The sequence below is a fragment of the Chelonia mydas genome, chromosome 8 (genome assembly GCF_015237465.2).
Source record: "Chelonia mydas isolate rCheMyd1 chromosome 8, rCheMyd1.pri.v2, whole genome shotgun sequence".
Lineage (NCBI taxonomy): Eukaryota > Metazoa > Chordata > Testudines > Cheloniidae > Chelonia > Chelonia mydas.
This window is the reverse complement of record NC_057854.1, coordinates 3,317,832-3,342,752: the sequence shown is the minus strand read 5'-3', so window position 1 is coordinate 3,342,752 and position 24,921 is coordinate 3,317,832. Positions and strand designations below refer to the sequence as shown.

Below are 24,921 nucleotides of genomic sequence, written 5' to 3'. Positions count from 1 at the left end.
CTGGACTGCACTTGCAGCCACGCCCATGAGATACAAGAACCCTTTTGTGGAGCGGTTATTTCCAGCACGTTTATAACATTTATAACATTTCCACTGTGTCTCTGCAACATCTGCCTGAGGAGCCTGAAGGCAGATGGATATTCAGTGTGCACACCCACTTCTGCCTGCTTTTCATCACCAGTGAGAGACACAATTGCCTTTAGAAAAGGAGGACTTGTGGCACCTTAGAGACTAACCAATTTATTTGAGCATGAGCTTTCGTGAGCTACAGCTCAGCTCACGAAAGCTCATGCTCAAATAAATTGGTTAGTCTCTAAGGTTCCACAAGTCCTCCTTTTCTTTTTGCAAATACAGACTAACACGGCTGTTACTCTGAAACAATTGCCTTTGTTTGCCTGTTTCACTAAAACAGCTCTAGGAGCACTGGGAAACCGGTGAGCTGGCTTCATCTGGTCCCCTTAGTAGCATAAGCGCTCCTTTTGCTCACCCAGCTTTAAGCCTCCCTGTTTTAGCTGCTTATTAGCTCTGGGGAGACAATCACACGACCTCTGAGAGTCAGCCCACATCTGCGGGATTCTCCGTGGCACTGCATGAGGTGGAGCAATGTTGTGTGTCTGTGGCACTGACTCTGTATGAGATGAAATACAGTCTCTTCCATTTCTGCCCTCTCTGTTTATCTTCCCACGAGGCTCTCTCAGTGACAGCTGCTAGAAATACATGCCAACCAGCACTGCAAGCTCCAAGTTCACAAGTGGATTCCCAAACATCATGGATGCTTGACTTCATGGCATTGTCTCTGAAAGATTTTTATCACCTCTGGATTAGCTTTTCCGTAGCCAGTGTTCCAACGGTGTGATCAGCTTTCAGGTGAAGAATCAGCCTCAGATCAGCTCCTTACCCAACACAGGTATTTTTTAAAGGATGCTTTATTGAGCTTTCCCTTTTGTAATACTCTGAGGATCAGAGATTCATAGATTTTAAGACCAGAGGAGACCACTGTGATCATCTAGTCTGGCCTCCTGTGTAACACAGGCCAAAAAACTTCCCTAATTTATTGTTGTTTCAAGTCCACTGGCTGTGAGGGAACTAGAGCAGATCTTTTAGAACAACATCCACATTTCATTTAAACATTTCCAGCGAGGGAGGATCCACAACCACCCTGGGAAAATTGTTCCAGTAGATAAATACCCACACTGTTAAAAACTTGCACCTTATTTCTTGCACTAAGTTGTCTAGCTTCAACTTTTAGTCACTGGACCTTGTTATACTGAAGAGCCCTCTATTATTACATTTCTGTTCTGCCTATGGGATCTGTGATCATAGGCATGGGAACTAGAGGTGTGGGGGATGCTGCAGCACTCCCAGGTTTTACTCAGGGCTCCGCTTCCAGCCCCACACCCGGGGTCCCAACTGCTCTCCGCTCCTGGCCCCATTCCCGCCCCCATCTTTAGCCCTGGCTTTGGCCCCCATACCCCTGTCCAGGTCCCCCCTCTCAGAGATATGGCCCTGCTCCTGGCCCCAGCTCTGTGGGGCGGGGCGCAGACAGGGGTAAGAGGGCTGGCTTTCAGCACCCCCACTATTAAAAATGTTCCAGCACCACTGTCTGTGATCAAATCTACCCTGAACTTTCTCAGCACAGGTAGTATAAACCTGGAACAGACCCTGGGTATGTACTCTGCTTGCTAGCTCGTTCTGAAGCCCACACTGTGCTGACTTCACCGCAATTATTATCCACACACCATCTGGATTCAAGCTAGTTTGGGTAGGCTAGACCGTGCACAGCTTTTGCTGTGTAGACATACTCATAGTCTCTTCATCTCACCACAGTGTCATGACCTTTCTCTCTTTCTCTCACTGTTGCTGTCTCTCAACACACCCGACGGTACATACACACATGTATGTGGCCTGCTCATCACTTGGATTCTTCCCATTGTGCAAAGAGATCCCCAGAAGGAAAACAGTCTATTCCTCAGTGATTTAAGATGTTAAAAGCAGTAAATAAAAACGTGGCCATAAAATTACCAGCATGTTACAATGGCTAAATTGCTGGTGTGCAGAGAAGGCTATCGTGCTGCTCAATATTGTCTTATTGTTTCCTTGCACTCCCCCTTTCTCTGTCTGTATCCATCTGCTGTCTTTTGTCTTATACTTAGATTATAAACCCCTTGGGATGGGGACTGTCTTTTTGTTCTGTTTCTGTGCAGCAGCTAGCTCAGTGGGATCCTGATTCATGACTCAGGATACAAGGCACTGTGGAAATACAAATAAGAAATAAAGTAGCACTGTGATTATGGTTAGAGTGGGTCAATACATGGGGGAAAATCCACAGGAATTTTCACTGACCGTTTTTTCCATTTTTCAGTGAGATTTTCCTATCAGCGCTGCCATTAACAGGATAATAATGGGGCACATATAAATAGAAAAGTGCCAAAAGTTGGGATAGGAAGCACATATAACCAGGGCATCCCCGGTGCTTATCCTCTGAAACAAATCAGTCTTTCTGTTCTGTGTCTCGTAAACAGCACCATGGGGTCCTGGTCCATACAGGAGCTCCAAGGCTCTACTGCAATACAAATAAATACAACTAAAAGACCCTTTCCTTTTTAACTGGTGCCTTGTTAAAAAAAACAGTACATTCTTTCTCAAATATTTCAGCTACTGTGTCCCCAGTTATTATTAATTGTTGCTATAGTTCTTCACATCACAATAACACTACGGGTATGTCTACACTGCTCACTAAGCCCAGACTCTGACTTGGGTTTGAGCCCAAGCCCTTGTTCCGTACACACACAAATCAGCTTGACGCAGGTTAGCAAGCACTCAGGACCTGGATGCTAGGACCCTGTTAGTCGGGGGGGTCAGAGGCTGAGTCCCGGAGCAACTTGGGTCCAAACTCTGTCATTTTGCAGAGTGGACACAAGTCAAGTTTCCGACCTGAGTCAGAAGTTCTACACAGTGCAGTGTGGATGTGTTAGCACAGCTGAGAAACTGGGGGCAGCAACTGTAAACGCAGGTTTACACGACAGTGTGGGTGCTCACGAGCAGGCTTCCAACACTGAGTCCACAAGCCCACAGGCCCAAGTTTAGTGCGCAGTGCAGATTCATAGACTCTAAGGCCAGAAGGACCATAATGATCATCTAGTCTGACCTCCTGCACACTGCAGGCCACAGAACCTCACCCACCCACTCCTGTACTACACCCCTAACCTCTGGCTGAGTTACTGAAGTCTTCAAATCTTCATTTAAAGGCTTCAGGTTACAGAGAATCCACCATTTACGCTAGTTTAAACCTGCAGGTGACCCATGCTCCATGCTGCAGAGGAAGGCGAAAAACACCCAGGGTCTCTGCCAATCTGACGTGGGGGAAAATTCCTTCCCAACCCCAGATATGGCGATCAGTTAGGCCCTGAGCATGTGAGAAACACCCACCAGCCAGACCCCTGGGAAAGAATTCTTTATAGTAACTCAGAGCCCTCCCTCTCTAGTGTCCCATCACTGGCCATTGGGGATATTTGCTGATAGCAGTCGCAGATGGGCTACATGCCACTGTAGGCGGTCTCCTGATACCATCCCCTCCATAAACTTATCAAGCTCAGTCTTGAAGCCAGTTAGGTTTTTGCCTCCACTGCTCCCCTTAGAAGGCTGTTGCCGAACTTCACTCTTCTGGTGGTTAGAAACCTTTGCCTAATTTCAAGCCTAGACTTGTTGATGGCTAGTTTATATCCATTTGTTCATGTCCACATTGGCACTTAACTTAAATATCTCCTTTCCCTCCCTGGTATCTCTCTGTATTTATAGAGAGCAATTATATCTCCTCTCAGCCTTCTTTTGGTTAGGCTAAACAAGCAGAGCTATTTGAGTCTGCTCTCATAAGGTAGGTTTTCCATTCCTTGGATCATCCTAGTAGCCCTTCTCTGCACCTGTTCCAGTTTAAATTCATCTTTCTTAAACACAGAAGAGCAGAACTGCACACAGTATTCCAGATGAGGTTTTCCCAGTAACTTGCATAATGGTACTAACACTTCCTTGTTTTTACTGGAAATATCTCGCCTGATCCATCCTAGCACTGGGTTAGCCTTTTTCACAGCCGCATTACATTGCCGTCTCATAGTCATCTTGAAATCAACCAATACATCCAGATAGTTCTCCTCCTCTGTCACTTCCAACTGATACGTCCCCAGCTTATAGCAAAAATTCGTTAGTCCTTAAATAAATGACCTTTCACTTTGCACTATTAAATTTTATCCTATTTCTATTACTCCATTTTACAGGGTCCTCCAGATCTTCCTGTATGATATTTCGGTCCTCCTCCATATTGGCAATACCTCCCAACTTTGTGTCACCCACAAATTTTATTAGCACACTCCCAGTTTTTGTGGCAAGGTCAGTAATAAAAATGTTAAATAAGATTTCTCCCAAGACTGATCCCTGAGGAACTCCACTAGTAACCTCCCTGCAGTCTGACTGGGGCCTCCTGGAGTATGTAAGTGAACTGTCAGGCAGCAGGGCCCCAGGGTGCTATGACAAGGGGGTCCTGTGAAAGGTGACCAGGTGGCAAGGAATCTGATCTGACCTGCTCACGGATAGGGTGGGGACAGTCTCGCCCCCAATAACCTGCTTGTCCCCTCGCCCCTCTTCCTATTCCATTTTACCACAGAGGAAGGAGTTGCTTTGTTCTTGCTCCTCCTGAGGGGAGGACAGGACCTTGCATTTATAAATGAAAACGGTGTGCTGGGGGTGTGTGTGTGCGGGTGGGAGGGTGTGTGTGGGTGCAGTGTGGGTGCTGGGGGGAAGGTGTGGGTGGGAGGGTGTGGGTATGTACTGGGGTGTGTGGGTGCTGGTGGGAGGGTCTGTGGGGATGCTGGGGGGAGGGTGGGGGTCGGTGCTGGGGGGAAGGTGTGGGTGGGGGGTGTGGGTGTGTGCTGTGGTGGGTGGGTGGGTGTGAGTGGGAGGGTGTGGGTGTGTGCTGTGGTGTGTGGGTGGGTGTGTACGGGGGGAGGGTGTGGGTGTGTGCTGGGGTGTGTGGGTGCTGGGGGAGGGTGTGGGTAGGTGCTGTGGGGAGGCTACAGGGGGGCAGGCTGGGGGAGGTGGGGGGTGCTGTCTGTGCAGGGGTGCGCGCTGGGGGGAGGGTAGAGGGGGCGCGCTGGGGGGGAGAGTAGAGGGGGGCGCTCGGGGGAAGGGTAGAGGGGGGCGCTGGAGGAGGTGGGGGGTGCTGTCTGTGCAGGGGTGCGCTTTGTGCGGGGTGGACCAGCCTGTCAACCCCCGAGCGCGGTGGGGGCCGGAGGCTGCATCCCCGGTGCAGCTGCCGGGCGGGCGGGGGCCGGAGCATCCCCCGTGCAGCGGGCGGGGGCCGGAGGCTGCATCCCCCGTGCAGCGGGCGGGCGGGCAGGCGGAGCATCCCCGGTGCAGCGGGCGGGCGGGGGCCGGAGCATCCCCCGTGCGGCGGGCGGGGGCCGGAGGCTGCATCCCCGGTGCGGCGGGCAGGGGCCGGAGCATCCCCCGTGCAGCGGGCGGGCGGGGGCCGGAGCATCCCCAGTGCAGCGGGCGGGGGCCGGAGGCTGCATCCCCGGTGCGGCGGGCGGGCGGGGGCCGGAGCATCCCCGGTGCAGCGGGCGGGCGGGGGCCGGAGCATCCCCCGTGCAGCGGGCGGGGGCCGGAGGCTGCATCCCCGGTGCACCGGGCGGGCGGGGGCCGGAGCATCCCCAGTGCAGTGGGCGGGCGCGCGGGGGCCGGAGGCTGCATCGCCGGTGCGGCGGGCGGGCGGGCGGGGGCCGGAGCATCCCCCGTGCAGCGGGCGGGGGCCGGAGGCTGCATCCCCCGTGCAGCGGGCGGGGGCCGGAGGCTGCATCCCCGGTGCGGCGGGCGGGCGGCCGGGCGGGGGCCGGTCCCCGCGGCGGGGCGCGCAGCGAGGAGCTCAGGAAGTGCACGGGCTGCAGCAGCCGCTTCCTGCGCTTTGTGTGTGTGACACCGAGACAGGCGGCAGCGAGAGGCGGCGGCTCCCGAGCATCCCTCCCCGCGGCCGGTAAGCGGGCGGAGCGGGGCGACCGCGGGGGGATGCGGGCGGAGGGCCCCGGGGCCGGGCCCCGCGCGGGAACCCGCGTCTCTGCGCCCTGCCCGGGGTGCGCGGGCACCGGGCAGCGCCCCGCGGGAGCCGGCTTCGGAGCGGGGCGAGCCCCGGGCAGGAGCCGCGAGGCGCCCCGCTCTCCCCGGCCGCGCCAGCCCGGAGCAGGCTGCCCGCTGGCGGGGCTCCTGGCAGAGGCTGGGCTGCCGCCCCCTCCACCGAGACCTCCCTGCCCTGGGCTGTGCTTGGGATGCCCGCGGCCCCCGCCCCTGGCCTTGCTGGCCTGGGTTGGTTTTATTTTTAGTGCCACCGTCTGGGGGGGAGGGGGGGGGGATTTGGGCTCCCCCCTGCAAAGCACCAGAGGCAGGTGCTGCCGTCCCCCTGGGGCAGAGAGAGAGACAGGGCCCGGGTTAGCCGTGCGGACGCGATTACAAGATGATCTATCCCAGAATGCTTCGGGTACCTGCAATATTCACTGCCTCCTTGTTTATTCTAGGGCACACGCTAGGCAGTCAAAAAAGCCTATTTTTTTTTTCCTTTTCACTCCGGACGGAAAATGTGATAAACTAGAATTAGTGGTTGGAAGGAAGTGCTGCAATCTGGGGGAGCCAAGGGAGCAAACGCCTCCTGACTGCAACCAAAAACCACAGCTGCCCCCCCCCCCCCAGCCCCAGTTGCTCATGGTTTAATAATAATGGCAGCTTTGAATTAGAGAATTTTAGCAGAGAGATGCTGCACAGACACAGTGATTTGGGTGTATATGAATAGCGGGAATGCTCCAGGGGAAATCGGATGAGATGCACAGTAGTCAGAAGAGAAAATAACAGGAGCAAGGGAGTAGCAGAGGTGAACACCCAAACAATACATGGAACATCATAAAAGGTATTCCCCTAGTCATAGTGTCCCCCTGGTTCCACTGAAAGAGAGCAGACAGAAGAGGCTGCAGTTTGAATTGAGGGTGGAAATTATGGACGTGAACTTTGTGGAATATGTGGTTTTGCAGAATGTATTTTTGGTTCATCACTAGACCAGCCAGAGTTTGCAGACCTTTTCTTCTCCTCCTATCATTTAAACTCACGGCCACTTTTCAGCCATAAGGCGTTTTCAAAACACGATGTGCAAGATGAGTCGAACTTTCAAAGCCATGACGTTTGAGTGGGTTTGAAATAAGGGGAAACAAGTTAACTCCCGCTCTGGTGCTAGTCAAGTCCTGAGTGAAAAGAAGTGAATGGATTTTGCAGGAACGAGCAGTGAGAGGCAAACTGAAACCTTTGTGCTTGCTTCTGTGTATTTGCTGGGGTTTGGGGGCGGGAGGTGGCATCTAGAGATGAACATTTATACTGTGGCAAGGAAGAGGATATTGCATAGCTTGGCCCTCCTAGTCATCCGTTGCTTTCAGCATGGTGGTTTGTAGCTGTGTTTTTTGGATCACAAGTATCTCACTTTAATTGTGTCAGATCACTAAACCACCTAAGCCTTCCTGCTCTACAGGAAAAAAAAAAGGAAAAAAAAAACCATGCTCATGTTATAGATTATCAGGATTGCCAGATGTTAGTCATCTTGACAGATTTCTGGGGCTAGATTCTGCTGTCTGCTATACAAGTGTAAATCCAGAGTAATTTCTCAGAGAAAGGAATTTAGCCTTGGTGTGCACAGTTGATTTTTGTTAGCAAAGTCTATGTTATCAGGTGATGCCTTCCATTCTCAGACCAGGGTCCGTGCAACAAACATGACCACTGAGGAACCCAAGGCGGAACAATACAATAATAATAATAATAATAAATAATTAATAATTTATCAACTTGCATATCTTCAAGAAAAAGAGGAAGTTACTTTTTAAACGATTGACTAACAATCGATGATGTTTCTTTGACTGTGTGTGACATTTAATTTCACAGGAAGTACTCCAACTATTTCTTGCCATCTATTAGCAATCAAGATTATTCTTAGACTAAGGCCATGTCTACACCTACAGCGCAACAGCTGTACCGATGCACTGCGCCACTGCAGGGCGTCTGGTGAAGACACTCAATGCCGATGGGAGAGAGCTCTCCTGTCGGCATAATAAAACCACCATTGCCAAAGGCAGAAGCTATGTCGGTGGGAAAAGCTCGCCCACTGACATAGTGCTGTGCCCATGAGTGCTTAAGTCAGTGTAACTTATGTTCCCCGGGGGGGGGGGGGAAGTATTCACACCCCGAGCATCATAAATTATGACAACATAGGCTGTAGTGTTGACATAGCCTACTCTAATGTGCTCACCCATTTTAGCAACATCTCGTCTTCCCAAAATAGCACTCGACTGTCTTACTTTTGTGCCTCCTGCATGAATTTTTTGGTCAAATGAGTATCTCCGTACCAGCACCAGAGTATCTGAGCACTTCACAAACGTTGACGAGGTATTCTCCTAAAGTCCTTGTAGAGGAGGGAAGCATTATTTTCGTTTTACAGCTAGCAAATGGAGGTACAGAGAAATTTAGCACCTTACCCAGGCAGCCTTCAGCATTGCTGGAAATCAAACCCAGGTCTTTTAAGTATCGGACAAGTGCCCTAACCACAAATTCATCTTTCTTCCCCAGAGCTGTGCTCTTTCTCATACATGGCCCACTTTGCCACTCCTCTCTCTGCCTGTTTCCCCATGACACTGCAGCCTGGTCTCTATGGTATTACAGGCAGCAGGACTAAAGGTGCCACCCTCGAGCACTTGCTGTTTCTTTCCCTATCCCCTACCCTTACAGTTGTTTTGGCACCAGCATGAGTCTCATCTGCTGGATCAGGGCAAGCTGACTGGAACTAACAACACAACTCACTTCCTCCCTTTCTCTCCTCTACTGACACTTCTGGGTAAGCAAATAGCTGGTTCACTGTTGCTGGCTGGCAGGCTGCTTGTGGATATAGTGCACCAGTTATTTGGAATCCTGCCCCACGTTTGAGTGAGGGTGCTTCTTCATTCCCCCAAAAGTTATACTACTCTGAAGAATCAAGACTTGTCTGTAGATCATAGCTAGGGATGTAGCTAAAAGAGACTCTGTGGTCCAAAGACATGTCATGGCAAATACTTTGAGCCTGTTTTAAGCTTTAGGCATAAAATAGAGGACCCACACTTGAATCCCAAGTTGAAATGCTGTGTGGATTAACTCATCCCTTTATCCTTCGGAGGAAGATCTATCCAGTTCCATGCAGTTAATTCTGTAGGGTCTTTTTGATGAGAGCTTCATGCCTGAGATCCTGTCTGCTCTGCATGGGCCTTGAAATTCCTAAAGTATGGCATCCTTTGAAAAGCTGGGCCCTGTTGTCCTTGGCCATTGTTGTGAAAAGTGCTGGATATCACTTGCTGGCTGCATCTTAGTTGTGCTGTGTTTATGTGAATAGATTTATTATTTCTATAGAGTCTACAGGCCCTGGTTCCTTTGTGTTAGGCATTCAACAGTGTTATAACAAAGAGACAGTCCCTGCCCCAAAGAGCTTGCAATAGTAGAAGATGAGAGACACCAGGTTTATAAAGCAGTTAGACATGGAGAGCACAAAGTTATAATGAGCTGATATTGATCAGCATGAGAAGCAGCAATCACAGCACACCAGCTGCTTATCCATTGTTCAGAGGGGTTTTTTTTGGTAGGTATCATGGCAGAGGAGGGTTTTAAGGAGGACAATGTGGTGATTTAGTGGAATTTTGTGAGGCGTTCCTCCCAAGCATAAGGGGCAGCATAGGAAAAATCATGGAGCCGCTTGTTGGAGAATTTGAGAAATGGGTGATGGAGATATAAATTGCTTTGAGGATCCTTTGGGATGAAAGGTGCAATTAAATGAAAATAACTCTTAATAGCTTGGGTTGGATCCTGTAATGCTAATGTTTAGCTGCCACTCAAAAGTTATTGAATCAGCTGTGAGGTTTGTAGGTGTGATGCCATTTGGTAAAGTTGCCTCTCTGGTCTGCCTGCGGGTGCGGGGAAGAGAATCATCACATGAGAAATACCAAAAAGGATAGTTGTAAGTGATTGTTTCTTGCTCCCTGATGCTTGAATCTGCGACAGATATGGCAGGATATATTTCCCGTCTGAAAGATAAAGATCCACCTTGCGTGCATATATTAATGAGGCGCAAAAGCCCCATGTTCACGTGTGAAGTAATCTACCCCGGGTGTGTGTGCTGTTGTGCTTTCAGCTGACTGCATTTCTGTTGCAAGGATGATCTCTCAGGCATGACAACACAGGAAACACCTCAGTGAACCACAAATAGAGCTCAAACCGTTTTTACACTGCTCAATCATCTCTTTTGAATGCTGAATGTCAGAGATCCTGCCCAGGAGGCACAGGTGGCTGCTGCTGGTTACTGCTCGACGTTGGCTTTTTGATCACTGACCCCACTGCCATATTCTTGGGAAAAGACACACTCTCCTTAGTTTGGTTTGGTCGTTAGAATACAATGGCCTTAACTGGCCAAAGATGAGCACCAGATGAATTCACCATTCCAGCCTCAGCATTACTGTTCAAAAACCTTGCATTGAAAAGACAAGGAGGGAAATTTTGCTTTGCATCAGGGTCACTGCCTAATTTTCTCTCAAATGTATAGTCTCTCCGTATGGCTTGGGCATTTGCATGCAAAATTCCACAGATTAGAAGAAAATATTGCATGGATTACAGCCCTTTGTTTCATCTTCAGAACAGCCATGGGCAAGTTCCCCAGAGTACAGTACCATGAAGGGGAAGAAAGAAAAACCCCTCCCCCAAGTAAAATGGTTAAAAAGGAGGTGTTCCTGGCTTTTCAGGGCTATGTATGAATCTACAGTAATAAAACAAAGACAATTCAGCAGAAGCAAAGCATCGATCCTAACCCCTAAATCTCATCAAGCAAGAATTTCTCCCCTGGATGCAAGGATGGGTCCCTTGAGTATTCATCCTGAAGATTATTCAGCTTCTCATTATTGCTATTATTATGTGTGTTCCAGTAGCACCCAGAGGCACTCTCCGCCTCCCATCCAAGATCAGGGCTGCATCATGCTACGTATCCTACAGGCACATAGTGAGAGATGGTCCCTGCCCCACAGAATTTATAATCTAAACAGGCCAGACAGACAAAGAGTGGGAGGAGAAAGAGCGGCACAGGGCAGGGACGTGCTGTGCCAAGGTCACCCAGTAGGTCGGTGGCAGAGGTGGGGTTAGAATCCAGATCTCCCGCCACCCAGCGCAGCATCCCCTCCACCAGGCCCTGCTGCTGCCTTACAAACAGACATGGCTGCATATTCTTTTGTTCTTGTGCCCATGTGTGTACAGCTGCAATGGCAATCAGGAAAGGGACTGTCCGATTTTACTTTTCTTTCTGAGGAAACCTCTTTGTTGTGCTTTATTGTGTGTAGGGAACATTTCAATTAGCACTTGGACGCTGAGTCTCTGGTGACACGCAAGAGCTTAATTAAATCCTTCTTAATTAAATCCAGAAGGCCACTACATCGTCCTCCTTTAAATCCATCTATTGTCATGACGCCTACCAAACACTTGACAACAGCTAGACCGCTGATGGGCTGTGACCACAGCTTGTTACACTAATCCTAACGGTCTCACTATTGCCATGCGCTCTCCTCATCCGTTCGTTGTTTCTTCCTGCTGCCTCTTTTCCTATACGTAGCCTGTAAGGTCTTTGGGGCAGAGACTGGCTTTGCATTACGTGTGTGTACAGTGCCAGGCACAATGAGGCCCTGAACCTTTACTGGGGGCTGCAGATGCTACTGCAATACAGATAATAATTTCACCTTTCCAGCTGCTCAGTTTGTCTTAAGTAACCAGGTCATCACAGCAACATTTTCAGTTGTTGGTAAACTCCCAGCAAGTGGCACATACAATGACACCTCTTTGTATTTTCTGACTTAATCAAGCCATTTCACAGTTCATGCTTTCGCTAACATGGGCTTGCCCTCAAAAACATTAATAAAGATGTTTGATTAAATACAAATAAAAGTCCCATAGAAACTTGAACAGATCTGAGAAGTTTCACAGTGTGTTAACACTGAAGAATTAATTTAAAGGAATATAGGAATTGGGTAATTAACGATTGGAACCATTTACCAATGGACTTTGCTTGAAGTTTTTAAGTCAGAATTGGAAGTCTTTCTGAAGAACATGCAAAAGCTCGGCCAGGACTTATTTGCCTTGATGCAGGAATTACTGGGTGAAATTCAATCACCTGTGTTATGCAGGAGGCATGAATGGTCTTTTCTGGATTTAAAATCTATGACTCTATAAATTGCCAGACTGCATCAGTCCAGTCCATCCCCGGTCCATCTAGTCCAGTATTCCATCCCCGACCGTGGTCAGCAGCAAATGGTTCAGAAGAAGGGGTGAGAACCCCACAGTTGGCAGATGTGGGGTAATTTGTCCCCCAAAGGTCTCATCCTAACACCGAGTAGTTAGAATTTGCCTTATAGCTTGAGAAATAACAAGACTACAATAAAGCTGGGATACATGGCTATATACAATGGTATTAAATGGTCTGCTTCTTTCTTTGTCCTGCCCACGTCCCCAGTCCTGCAGCTACTTATGGACGTAAGAAGCAGAGGTGGGTACAGAGCTCGGTTTGGGAACCTTGAAAAGGAGATGCTGAAGGCAATGGAGAATGAGGTTTGGAAAGAGTCTGGTGGGAGCAGGCTGGAGAAAAGCAGTACCACTGAGAAAGATTCAAGCTTCCTAGATTCCAAGGCCAGAAGGGACCATTGCGATAATCTAGTCTGACCTCCTGTATAGCACAAGTCACAGAACTGCCCCACAATAGTTGCTAGAGCAGATCTTTCAGAAAAATATCCACTCTTGATTTTAAAATGGTCAGTGATGGAGAATCCGCCTTGATCCTTGGTAAATTGTTCCAATGGTTAATTACTCTCGCTACTAAAAATGTATGCCTTATTTCCAGTCTGAATTTGTCCAGCTCCAGCTTCCAGCCATTGGATCATGTTATTCCTTTCTCTGCTAGATGTAAGAGTCAATTATTAAATATTTGTTCCCTAAGTAATCAAGTCATTCCTTAACATTCCCCTTTTGTTAAACTAAATAGATTGAGCTCCTTGAGTCTGTCAGTATAAGGCAGGTTTTCTAATCCTTTCATCATTCTCGTGGCTCTTCTCTGAACCCTCTCTGATTTATCAACATCCCTCTTGAACTGTGGACACCAGAACTGGACACAGGATTCCAGCAGCCAAATATAGAGGTAAAATAACCTCTCTACTGCTACCTGAGATTCCCCTGTTTAAGCATCCCAGGATCACATTAGTTCTTTTGGCCACAGAGTCACACTGGGAGCTCATGTTCCACCACCATCCCCAAATCTTTTTCAGAGTCCCTGCTTCCCAGCAGAGAGTCCCCCATCCTGCAAATATGGCCTACCCCTCCTCGATCAGCAGGTGCAGTGCCCGTTAGCACCGTCTGGGGCAAAGAGGAAGCTGTTTCTGACTGCAGCGTATCAGGGTGGGAATAGGGTTTCAACTGTTGCAGTGCTTTGCAACAGTAATTTTAGCAGAAGGGGATGGAAGATGAAAGAGAAAGTACATCGAGTCAGTAGGATGGGGTAGTTTTGTTCTCAGCAGATGGCTTGCTCTACATGGCTTCAGTTTGAAAGCATCGGGCCTGATTCTCCACTGCCTTGCACTTTGTGTCGTGATTCATGCCGGTGCAAAGTGGGATGCAAAATGCTACCAGATAGAATGGTAGCGCTCTACCTGTTTTCTGCATTGTGTTTGCACAGGCAGAAATGAAGACACAAGGTACAGGGCAGTGGAGCATCAGGACCATTATTTCAGTGACACCATGATGTCTGAATACTGTACACACACCACACAGACCCCTCAGCTGTATTCTTCTGCGTGTGAGGTGCTAGTGTCATGTCCTGGACACACATTTTCTTTTGTCCTTCCCAGATCTGAGATGTAAGTCCTCATACTTCACTCTTAGTGCTGCAATCTGAAGGGAAACCTCAGTTCTGAAAGGGGAACTGTAGAGGAAAGATTGAAAATTGAGATTTCATCTCTGGATTCCCCACTAGCCAAGCTGTGGGGGGGTATTCGGCACAAAATTCAGCTCCCAATGAGACTTTTAAAAAGTATTGCTTCCCTTTGTACAATCACCTTCGTAGTGTATGGATGGCTGATGCAGGGGTTGCAATGAGTCTTCTGATATTTGCGTTTTCACATTCTGAGGGGTCTTCAGTGAACCAGAAAACACCAAAAGGGAGAAGATACTACCTCACCAAGGCTCTCCAAGAATCATAGAATCATAAGAGGGAGAAAGCATTTTTAAAAGGTTGCAACTTATTTCTTTGCTGCATTCCACCCAAGCTCATAAACTTGATTTTCACTTTGGCTTCCTTTGAGGTTCATTTGAAACTTCAACATTTCAAGCTCTATTCAGTGTGTGTGTCCCTCAGTTTGGCGGTTCTCATTTTACAGAGCTGTTCTAAAATTACCTCTTTGCTTTTTGGAGTACATGCTTCCACCTGACTCATTTACAATTTGTGCTTTCCGGTGTGTTGCTGTATCAAACTGTTTTGCACAGAAGAATTAAAATGGCAAAGGATTTCAGTAAGCATGGGATTGTCTTCTCCTTCATTCCTACTACGTGCACTGAATCTTAAAAGAGAGGCAGAAAATATGGTAGTTTAAATTTGATGTATGCATCTCTTCCCTTAGCATGTGTGTTAACCCCATGACTGTCAGTGAGAGCTCTGTGTATGTACTGAGAGGAGAATTAAACATTTCATGCAGACTATTTGGAACCCCCCCGATGTCTTGCAAGTTTGAGGTTGACCAGTGCCAGCTCAGGTAGATGGGTTTTGTTTGACAGGCTCAGACATTGTAGAACCTGGAAGCTAGTTGAATAAATAAAAATATAGGCCCTGATTCTCAATGAGTTCCTCGCTGTGCTGAGCACAGGAAGAGAGGGGGCTGTGCAAAGGTGACTCTAGTTATGTTGATGGTTTGCAATGAGAAATTAGAGTGTTTTATGTTTTGATCTTTTCTGGGCAGCTGCCACGTAACATGACTTCGTTTCTTAAAATCCAGAACCTTAAACACACAAGAACTAAAAACAGAGAGAGAGAGAAAGAAGGTTGCTCCCTCAAGTAGAGTGGCACAACTCACCCCACCTTCCTTTAAGGCTGGCTCTTTGCAGACTGACTGCTGTGGACAAAGATTGCATGCTTCCTACACAATTTGTAGCCTGCAAGTAGGACCAGGAATCCTCTCAGGATTTAAAGTGACAGTTTGTAATTTTTACAGTTCGCAATACACCCCAAATTTAAGCCACCTTTAAGCTTCCCATATTCTACAGCTCTGTGGGCAGAAACACAATGGGGCCTTGTGGATCCCAAAAGATAAGCAATAAAAACACAGCAAAGGCTTAAATATTTGTAGGAAAGCCAGCTCTCACAGCCTCATCATCTGCCTACATCAGTTTTTGGTGCAATCAACAAAAAAAGATGAAACATGCCGTCTCATCCAAAAGCCCATTGAATTAAATGGAAAGTCTTCTGCTGACTTCAGTGGGCTTTGGATCAGGGCCTCAGTGTGTGGCAGTACAATAGCTAAATTGCAGTAATTAGCCACTAGATAGCTTCAGATCAGGCTCTGGGTTGTCAGTCCAGGCTCTCAGATCTGCTTATGCTTGTTGTACTTGGAGGGCACTAACCAGAAAAGAGATACAGGTGCACAGGATTCAGGGAAACCTTCAGAGACAATCTAGCCATGGGGCTCCCATGGGCTTTAAGAGGAGTTAGAGCCCCATGCACCACTTGGCAGATAATGAAGCTTTCCTATTTTGCACTGCATTTTTTCAAAGATAGAAGGGTGATAGAAACCCTTTTTATCCACTTTGAACATTCAAAGGGATGAATCGGGTTTGTGGGGATTTGACCCCGTGGTTCCAAGGTCTGATGGTATTTTAAAACCTGAGGCGTAGCGCCCTAAGGGCTTGTCTACATTAGGGATTTTTGCACCATTGTCACAAAGCTGGTGCACACTTTCAGAGTAGATACGTTGCACTGATGTAAAATGGGGCTTACACCAGTTTCATACCAGAGTAAACAAGAGCAAGGCCCAGTTCACACCAGTGCAGTGCATTTAGACTCAGGATTTTGCCCCGATGCAAAAATCTCTCATGGAGATAAGTTCTAAGCTATCGTCTCTGGCAATATCTTTTCATTTAAATACTGGAAACATTTTGATACCTATTAGCTTGCTGTTTGGACAGGGCACCTGAGATGGTGCTTGAAATGCAAGCCAGACAAGGAATGGGTTTGTTCTGCTGGGTCATTTCCCTTCACTCCCTTTCTATGAATTTTTAGCTAATGTTCCCTAACATCGTCTGAAAATCCAGAGCCATGACCACTCACGTCACGCTGGAAGATGCGTTGTCCAATGTGGACCTGCTGGAGGAGCTACCACTGCCAGACCAGCAGCCATGCATCGAGCCACCTCCCTCTTCCATCATGTACCAGGTACGTATCAGCTCCCAGATTTTGGCTCGGTGAGGCGAGGTTTAGAATGGTAACTCCTAATAGGTGTTCATGGTTGTTTGCAGACCAGTATGAGTAAGGGATGGGAGAAAATACAGGACAGAGCAAATGTATGGGAGAAATGAGCAAAGTATGGGAGAAAATGCAGGACAGAGGAGAGTTATTGCAACAGTAAAAGGTCACAAGATTTGCTTTGCTGTGTACAGGTCCTGTTGGTTCCTCTTTCTATGTAGTGCATATATCTTATAATATATACACCAGGTAATATATAGTATGTGGATATTTACTCTCCTCCCCCCCCACTCCTGCCTTCTCGATTGGCTTGCTCCCCATGTTAATGTGTAACTATGTGGGCAGTGATTGATTTGTCATGCATGTAGGATTGCAAAATTCGTTTCACTCGGTCAGATAGGGCACTCGTGCTGTAGCATTAGCATCTAGTACAAGTTATCAGCTCCACGGGCACTTGTGGGTCAAATTCCAGCCCTCCCGAGGCAGCCCTGCCATCCTTTCTAATTTGTCTACTTGTCAAGTATTTTTACTCCTTCCTGGCCAGCTTCCTGTGAGCATGCTGGAGGGCAGAGCGCAGTCGTCCAGGACAGCCCCATTGCAGGGAGCCCACCCGGGCATGAATAGGGTAGAATCTAAAATACCTGGGCTAACCTGAGTCTGGATAAACTGGTCAAGCCTGTTTCCCTATCATGATTAACCCGGGGGTTGGCTGCTAGCCTTCACCACTGCCCTCCACCCCGCCAGTCCTGTCCTCAGGCTGGCTCTCCCCAGCTACATTATCCCAGAAATGCATGTGCTGTGTAGATATCTAATCGCCCGACAGTTACACTACAGATCCCCTTGTAACACTAGGAGGAGAGCGGCCTCATGGTCCTATTTCTCTACTCTTAATCCAGGCACTGGGAGGAATGAATTACTGAAGTGAATACAATTTCGCCAAAGCCAGTTTTGTTGACGGTGTTGGAGGGGAGCAGCATCATACATTTGTATCTTAGATTAGTTCACATCCAAGTCTGCCTGGAATCAGGGGACTGAGAGTCAGGACTCCTGGGTTCTTGATCTTCCCCTGACTCTCTATAGGGTCCCTGTACTTTTCTGTGCCTTGTTTTCCTCTCTCTAAGATGGTTCTATAAAACCTACCCTACAGTGGCATGGGGAAGCTCAGCTATTTATTATTTGTGACGTGCTTTGAGGTCCTCGGTGGAGCAAATTATTCACGCTGTCAGTAGGGTCAGCCTGTAAGTAAGGAGCTCTCCCAGCAGGTGTTCGTGGCTGCAGTAGCTGCCACTTCATATTACTAGGAACTTGTTACGCACCTCACCGTCCCAGAGCATCTCCTCGCAGCAAGACCTGGCATCGCAGCACTTCCACCTCAGTTTCCCCACAATGATCTTCAGCCTGCGCCCACCATCGCCTCCAGCCCACTTCTGGGGTAGCACAGTCCCTGAGTGGAAGCTTTCTTGTTACAGGCATCCTCCCAGTGGCAAAGGCCTGTCTGACTGACTAGCCTCCATCATCCAGGTCAGGTCTACCCTCCTACCAAGGGCTCTTAGCAGGTCACTGCCCTCAGCCAGGTCCTGCCAGAGCAGCATGTCCACCCTCCGCCCCCAGTCAGCGCTCAGCTGCTGGGCTTTCCTCCACCCTCACGCTCCCTGCTCTCCTCCGCAGACAGCCCTACACTGCTGGGGTCTCCTGGGTTTTTTTTAAGTCCCACGCCCAGCATAGGTGTAGTGGGGTGGGGCTGACTGAATAGGGCAGACTGGCCCCAAGCCTCTTGTCTCTTAAAGGGGCAGGCTGCCCTCTGACAGCTCTAGATTGTTTTTCTCCCTTTGGCCCCAATCTATGGCCATTCACGTTGGTGGGAGCAGGCTGGAGCCCTGTGTCAGTTAGTCTGAGCAGCGGCAAGAGCCTTAAAGCCAGAAGTCAGTGCCCTTCATTTCTTTTTCTCTCAGCGCATCTACATACAAGAACAACCACTAGGACGTGGCTGTTAGTTTTCAGATCTGGTGCCTCATACACATTCTCACCTTCGGGGCTGCCTGACTTGGAAACGTGGATATTATCCTGCCCTTTATCACCGTTTATTCTTGGTAACCCCTGCTAACAAAGTGTGGCTCTCTGTCCCGCTCCAGAGGCTGGAGCATGAAGATTAATGAGCCTGCCTCTGCCTCTGACTGAACGGACCTGACCATGAGCGAGAGACTTGTTCTTTTAGACCCAAGGGTGCTGGGATCAGTCCATGCAGATGACCTGACCGGGGGAGTCATTACATGTTTTTTTGGGATCTTCCTTCTTAATGAATTATTTAAGCCCCTTTGGCCATCTGGAGCAGCTGGACCATAACAAATATCCAACAGTGCTTTAACCCTTGACCATTTGTTGTGTCTTCAGGCTAATTTCGACACAAACTTTGAAGACAGAAATGCCTTTGTGACCGGCATTGCCAGGTACATCGAACAGGCTACAGTGCATTCGAGCATGGTGAGTCTCCAAGCCCACCCAGGACCCTTGCATTCCTAGCCCCTACCAGGGTCTGCGCCACCATGTCTTCATGGCTGTTTTTAGCTTAATTGACGCTTATCTGGATATGCCTGCCCACGCTGCAGTCGCCCCTCCGATTGCAGGGTAGACATACCCTCGGTCCCTGTGGTGCTGATCCATAGTTCTTTCTAGTGGGCGTTCCACAGCCATACGTTTCTGTATGTTGCAGAATGAAATGCTGGAAGAAGGACATGAATACGCAGTGATGCTTTACACTTGGAGGAGCTGCTCTCGGGCCATACCCCAGGTAAGAAGTAGCATTGGATTCCTTCCCAGAAGGGACATGCTAGAATAGCCAGCTGGCTGTCACTTACAAATGCTTTGATCTGTGCTGGGGAAATCAACCAGAAGGAGAGAAGACCCTTACTGGGGTGTGGTAAGAAGCTGGTATGAGACTACGCTGACCCGGCCAGCCCAAGCATCCCACTGCTGGAGAGGAGAGGGGCGTGGGCTGCAGTACCAACAGCACTAGACAGCTGCTTTAGCAGCTGCAGAGCTCTGGGGTACGTGCTTTGAGGACTTGTGCTGTGCCCAGGGCAGGACCCATCTCTGTCTGTTATGAGGAGTGCGGGTAGCACCTGCTGTAATTAAAGCTGTGTTGTAGCTTCCATTCTAACCCCTCTTCTTCGGGTGCTCCTCACTTTCTCACATTCCTTTGGAGCTGGAAGTTGTTTCAGCTCAAAGTTTATTTGCTTTTGAGAAGTTAGGCCCAGATCCTCAAAGGTGCCTAACTCCCATTGATTTCAATGGGAATTAGGTGCCTAAATACCTTTAGGATCTGGGCTTTAGAGTGAAATCAGCGGAGCAGAATTTGGAAGACACTTTTCCCCGATTCTATTCCACAGGTTACATTGGGATGATTTCAAACTTGGCTTGTTTGGGGGCTTCCACTGAGATTTAAACATCACGTGAAGTTTGAAAAAAAAAAAACCCCACGTAACGCACACACGTCACAGCTGTATGTGTAGCTCTGTGTGATACAGATATTGTGCACGTAGACAAAGAAGGCCTCCTGGTTCAGAGTTCAGCCTTGCCAGAGGCTGGATGAACACACATTTTTTTGGCTGCTGATACATTTAAGTGTTGATCCAGCCATAATTTTTGACACCTTGTCCAGCCAAAGTTGGACATTTTTCTAGCCCCTCTAGCTACAACAAAACCCTAAATTTTGAAGGGCCCAATCCTGAAAACACTCACACACAAGTTTGCTCATCTGTGGTCCTCTTGAGTGATTGCTTGCAGGATTAGGCTCAAGGCCTGTAGGCTGTAGTGTGAGTCTGTGTTACGTCACTGTGGTAGATGCTCTTAGCAGGGCAGATACAACATGCTTTTGTTATCCACAGTGACACCGGGGTTTCTCAGTAGTGCAATACAGCCAAAGTCATATGTCCACATGGCTGACAAGGCTGATGGTTACGCCTTTGTGGCACCCCAGCAAAGGTCAAAATGCAATTCCCCTGGGGCTGTCCTTTGTTGGTGGTTTCATGAGTCGCAGCCTCCTGGGGCTTTGTGCTCCTGACTGAGTATTTGCTTATTCCCAATGATTTTCTGTTCCTGTGCTAAAATTGCCTCTTTCGATCACTGAAACATGCTGCAGGCAGAGTTTGAATGGATGGCGAGAGAAAGAGAGAGAGAGAGAGATTGCCAGGGCATGGGGAGAGGGGATTGAATGCTACCGAAGATTTGTTTTTTTGGTGGATTAAAATCTTTACCCTCCTGGTGCTGTTACTCTGCCTATCTGAGTCGCTTGCTGCACTGACTCTGCTCTGTCTCAATGCATCTCTTACATGAATTCATAAGGGCAAAGGTGCTTTTATGGCCAGATGTTTTATAGCAGATTCAGCTCCAAACACAAGATAGAGCAGCTGCACTGCTGCTCTAGATTGTGCCAGTTTGTATCGGCTCACCAGGGGCTGTTACCTCTGTGAGAACTGCTGGAGCAGAGTGCACTCTGGCCATGCCCTCGGTGTGCCCCTTAGGCTAGGGAGGCTGTGCGTGGGTGGCATGGAACTGGCCATTTGGGGATTTGCTTATACAGGGACGCTGTTAAGGCAGCTTCCCAGTGGTGCAAACTCATTGGAATAGGGGTCGAGGATCTTCCCTTACACCATTGTGCCCACATAAAGGAGGGTGGAGGTAGAGTTGAGAGAGGCCTCAGAGCTGAATTTCAAATGAATTCAGAGAAGCATGAAATTTGGCAATGTCGGATTTGGATAAACATTTATAACTCTTACCAGGCTGTCCATTAAAGAGACAGAGTTTGGAATTAAAGCAGGTGAAATTCGGATAAGCCTCTCCCCGTATCCAGGTTTCCATGACCTGGATGTAGGTGACCTATCAAGATATTTTTAATTTGAAAATAAAATTAATAATAATAATAATAATAATTAATAATAAAGCCCCCACAACATTTTGTAGTACAGTCACAACTCATCCAAAAAAGCCATGACTTGCTATTGACTGTAACAGGTCTGTTCCAGAGCTGCAAGAACATTAAAACCTCGAATGCACTTTGAGTTTTGTGACTTTGCAATGTGAGGCATCAGTGCAACTTTACAGCGCGATGACCTTTCATCTTCATGTGATGACATCAAGCCAGGACTTGTCCTGTTTGATGGCCAGGCAAAAAATATATCAGAAGACTTTGCTTCCCAGAGCAATGCTGTAGGCCACCATCCTCGTTTATAATATCTGAAAGGAATCCCAGGTCTGAGAATTGCTTCCTTAACAACAAACTTGGTTTTCAACTCGACTATCCTCCTTAACCCAGGCCAGGCTTCACCTTGTCATTTTGACCTTGAAATCATCAGAGGATGGGAGCCGGTGCAAACCAGAGATGTTGTTAGGAATGCTAATGATGACCATTTGTTGCTGTTGCTCAGGTGAAATGTAATGAACAGCCGAACCGGGTGGAAATTTATGAGAAGACCGTGGAAGTTCTGGAGCCGGAGGTCACCAAGCTGATGAAGTTCATGTATTTCCAGGTAAGTGGTGAAGGAGGGAGGCAGGAGCTTTATTCCCAGTTCAGTATTTGTGGCTCTCTGATCTCATTTCCCTGCCAGTCCAGCCTGGAGGACACCTTCCCAACTTCTCTTGGTAGAGCTGAGACACCCTTTAGCTTTGCAGCTGCCAGTAGGCATGTGGGATACCTCACAGCAAAATCTCTAAGGCACACAACTCTTGCCTAGCCTCAGATTTAATTATAAACTCAAAATTCAGGCCCGGGTCATAGACCTTTGGGCAAAGCTGGGCCCAGAAGCTTATGAAGGTCCAGGTGGCTTCAGCCCTGCTGTAGATATTTGATCTGCAATGTATTTCTATAAGGCCGCCACCCCACTAATACTTAGAGACAACAACTAATGCTTTTAGTGCTCTGTGAAAGGAAATGAAGGGTTAGGAGAGAACAGTCACGCTCCAGAGCCTGAACGGTGGGTGTTGAGGAAGACAAAAAGGCACTTACACCACCATGTTTTTGTTGGCATTTCTGCAGCAGGGGGAAATATTTGAGTTCAGTATTACATGTGATAGAAGATAACAAGCATGAGGTTGCCAGACCACCTGCCCCTTTTATTTTTGCTCAGATTAATACTTTTTGTCAGCCACTTTCACAGCTCCCCAGATTCAATTTGCTTTGAGGTGACAGTGTTTTTGGAGAGATTTCCCCTTCTGTCTGATTGCAAAGCCAGGCACAGTTCAGGCCACCCATTTGTAAGAGGACGTGACCCCAGATAATGAAAGTCTTCTGAGGCTGGAAACCTTTCCTTTACACTTGCCACTGGAACTGTCCAACGTAAATAAGGGCACAGAGACTTAAATTTAGCAGCGCTCAGACTTGAGACATCCCAAAGCACTTAACAAAATCACGTGCTAGATTCTGGCAGAGCAGGTAGAGTGATCCCTGGGCTGTGCTCCAGGAGTTCACACAGAACCTTGGTCACCTACACCCACTTCTAATGCTGGCTGGAGCCAGGTTTCTCCCTTGCTCTTTTTCAGTGCCATGAGATCTTTAACGTCCACCTGAAGAGCTGTGCAGAAGGGCTCTTGGCTTAACACCTTATTTTACCTTACAAACTCACCACACTATGTGACATTGTCAGCCCAAGGCCTCATACGGGGTTTGAACCCACATTCCTCTGGCCAGCAGTGAGAGTACTTTCAAATGAGCTGGGATATTTGTAACAAAGCCTCTTCATCTGTCATCAGTGGGGTTTGAACATGGAACCTTCAGCACTGTAACAGGGTACATGCCCTGCTGGGGCACATCCTGGTGACAGGGTCTGGGGATTAGCTCTTGCCTCATCTGGCACCCCTTTCTGTCAGTTGCTCGCCCCGTGGCCTCTTTCTCTCTCTCTGGAACTTGGGGTGCTCCCTCTTTGTGACTCAGCCCTCCGGGCAGGTCACTGTTTAGTCCTTCAGGGGTGTCAAAGTCCCACTGGACAACTTGTCCATATGCCATGGGAGGCAGTCTTCCAGTTCAAGTCCAGGTCCAGGGGAACTCGGGCCCATCCACTGTTCTGAGTTCAAATCCAGGGACCCTGTGCCCAGTAACAACGGTCTACTCAGTCTCAGACCCAGTTGCTGTTTCCTTGGGCTCCTTCCTACCTCACTTCTCTAGCTCCCGGCCCATCTCTGGGTTTACCAGCCCGAGCTTTCTCCACTCCCAGTGGCTACTCCTCCCCCGGCTTCTTGCTAGCCTCTGTAGTGCAGGGTAGGAGCCCAGGGTTCGCTTTCCCCCTAGATCTCCTCCTCGTGCTTAGCCAACTTCCTTTCTCTCTAGGGAATGACTGCAAAGCTCCTCCCTGCAGCCCCCTCCTGCTCTCATCTTCCTGGCTTTATACACGCTCAGCCTGCCCCTGCCCAGCTGCGCTTCATCATCATTTAGACTTTATCCGTTCCTGATTCTCCTCCAAGTGCAGCCCATAAGGTTAATTGGCCCCTGTTAACCTGGTCAGGCCTTGGGTGGGGTGGACATCCCATCCCAGCACTAAACGTGCAGGCCTATTCCACCTGAGCCGGCGGAGGAATGCTATTAGCTAGTGGCAGTAACGGGCTGTTTTCCATTTGGTGGGCCGGTCGTTAGATGGGGACATGTCGCACACTGGTGCACACTGAGCCACTGGATTACATAGTTCTACTAAGTACGAACAGGACACCCACTAAGTACGTTCCCCTTCCATTGTCTTCCAGCGCAAGGCTATCGAGCGGTTCTGCAACGAGGTGAAGCGCTTGTGCCATGCTGAGAGAAGGAAGGATTTTGTCTCCGAGGCCTATCTCCTGACGCTGGGGAAGTTCATTAACATGTTTGCCGTGCTGGATGAGCTGAAGAACATGAAGTGCAGCGTCAAAAATGACCACTCTGCCTACAAAAGGTGGGAGGGGAATCACCTGACTTGCACATTTCTGTAGCGTGCGGGGAGGAGGCGTAGGATGGCCAGGGCTGTGTCTCATTTGCTCCTGACTCAGGGCAGGAGGAGGAAAGATGACCCAGTGGTTAGGATGCTAGCCAGAGCATGGGGTTTGAGTTCCTCCTTCATCAGACTTCCTGTATGACCCTGGGCAAGTCACTTAGTCTCTCTGTGCATCAGTTCCCCATCTGTGAAACGGGGACAGTAGCTCGCAGGGATGTTATGAGGATAGATTAAAGATTGTGAGGTGCTCAGATACTACTGTAATGGGCGTCAGATAACTAGCTTAACTAGAGAGAGCTAATGAGATTATTTTGCAGGTGGTTAACACTTTCTGCTTAATGCTGTGCAGTGCCGGATGGCTACTAAACGAAACAAAAATGCAAAGCATAAGCCTCGGAGTTGCGT

General features: G+C 48.6%; 1 protein-coding gene across 2 annotated transcripts in view; it reads left to right on the top strand.

Moving 5' to 3' along the window:
- Nucleotides 1-5,887: 5,887 nt before the first annotated feature.
- CYFIP2 (cytoplasmic FMR1 interacting protein 2) overlaps nt 5,888-24,921 on the top strand; it is a 75,071-nt gene continuing 56,037 nt past the window's right edge. For both annotated transcript variants that reach the window (XM_037906539.2, XM_037906538.2), the window contains exons 1-6: nt 5,888-6,022; nt 16,385-16,537; nt 18,959-19,048; nt 19,278-19,355; nt 21,991-22,092; nt 24,296-24,477. In XM_037906539.2, the coding sequence (XP_037762467.1) occupies nt 16,421-16,537; nt 18,959-19,048; nt 19,278-19,355; nt 21,991-22,092; nt 24,296-24,477 (569 nt within the window). In that variant the 5' untranslated portion in view covers nt 5,888-6,022; nt 16,385-16,420. The remainder of the gene's footprint in view (nt 6,023-16,384; nt 16,538-18,958; nt 19,049-19,277; nt 19,356-21,990; nt 22,093-24,295; nt 24,478-24,921) is intronic.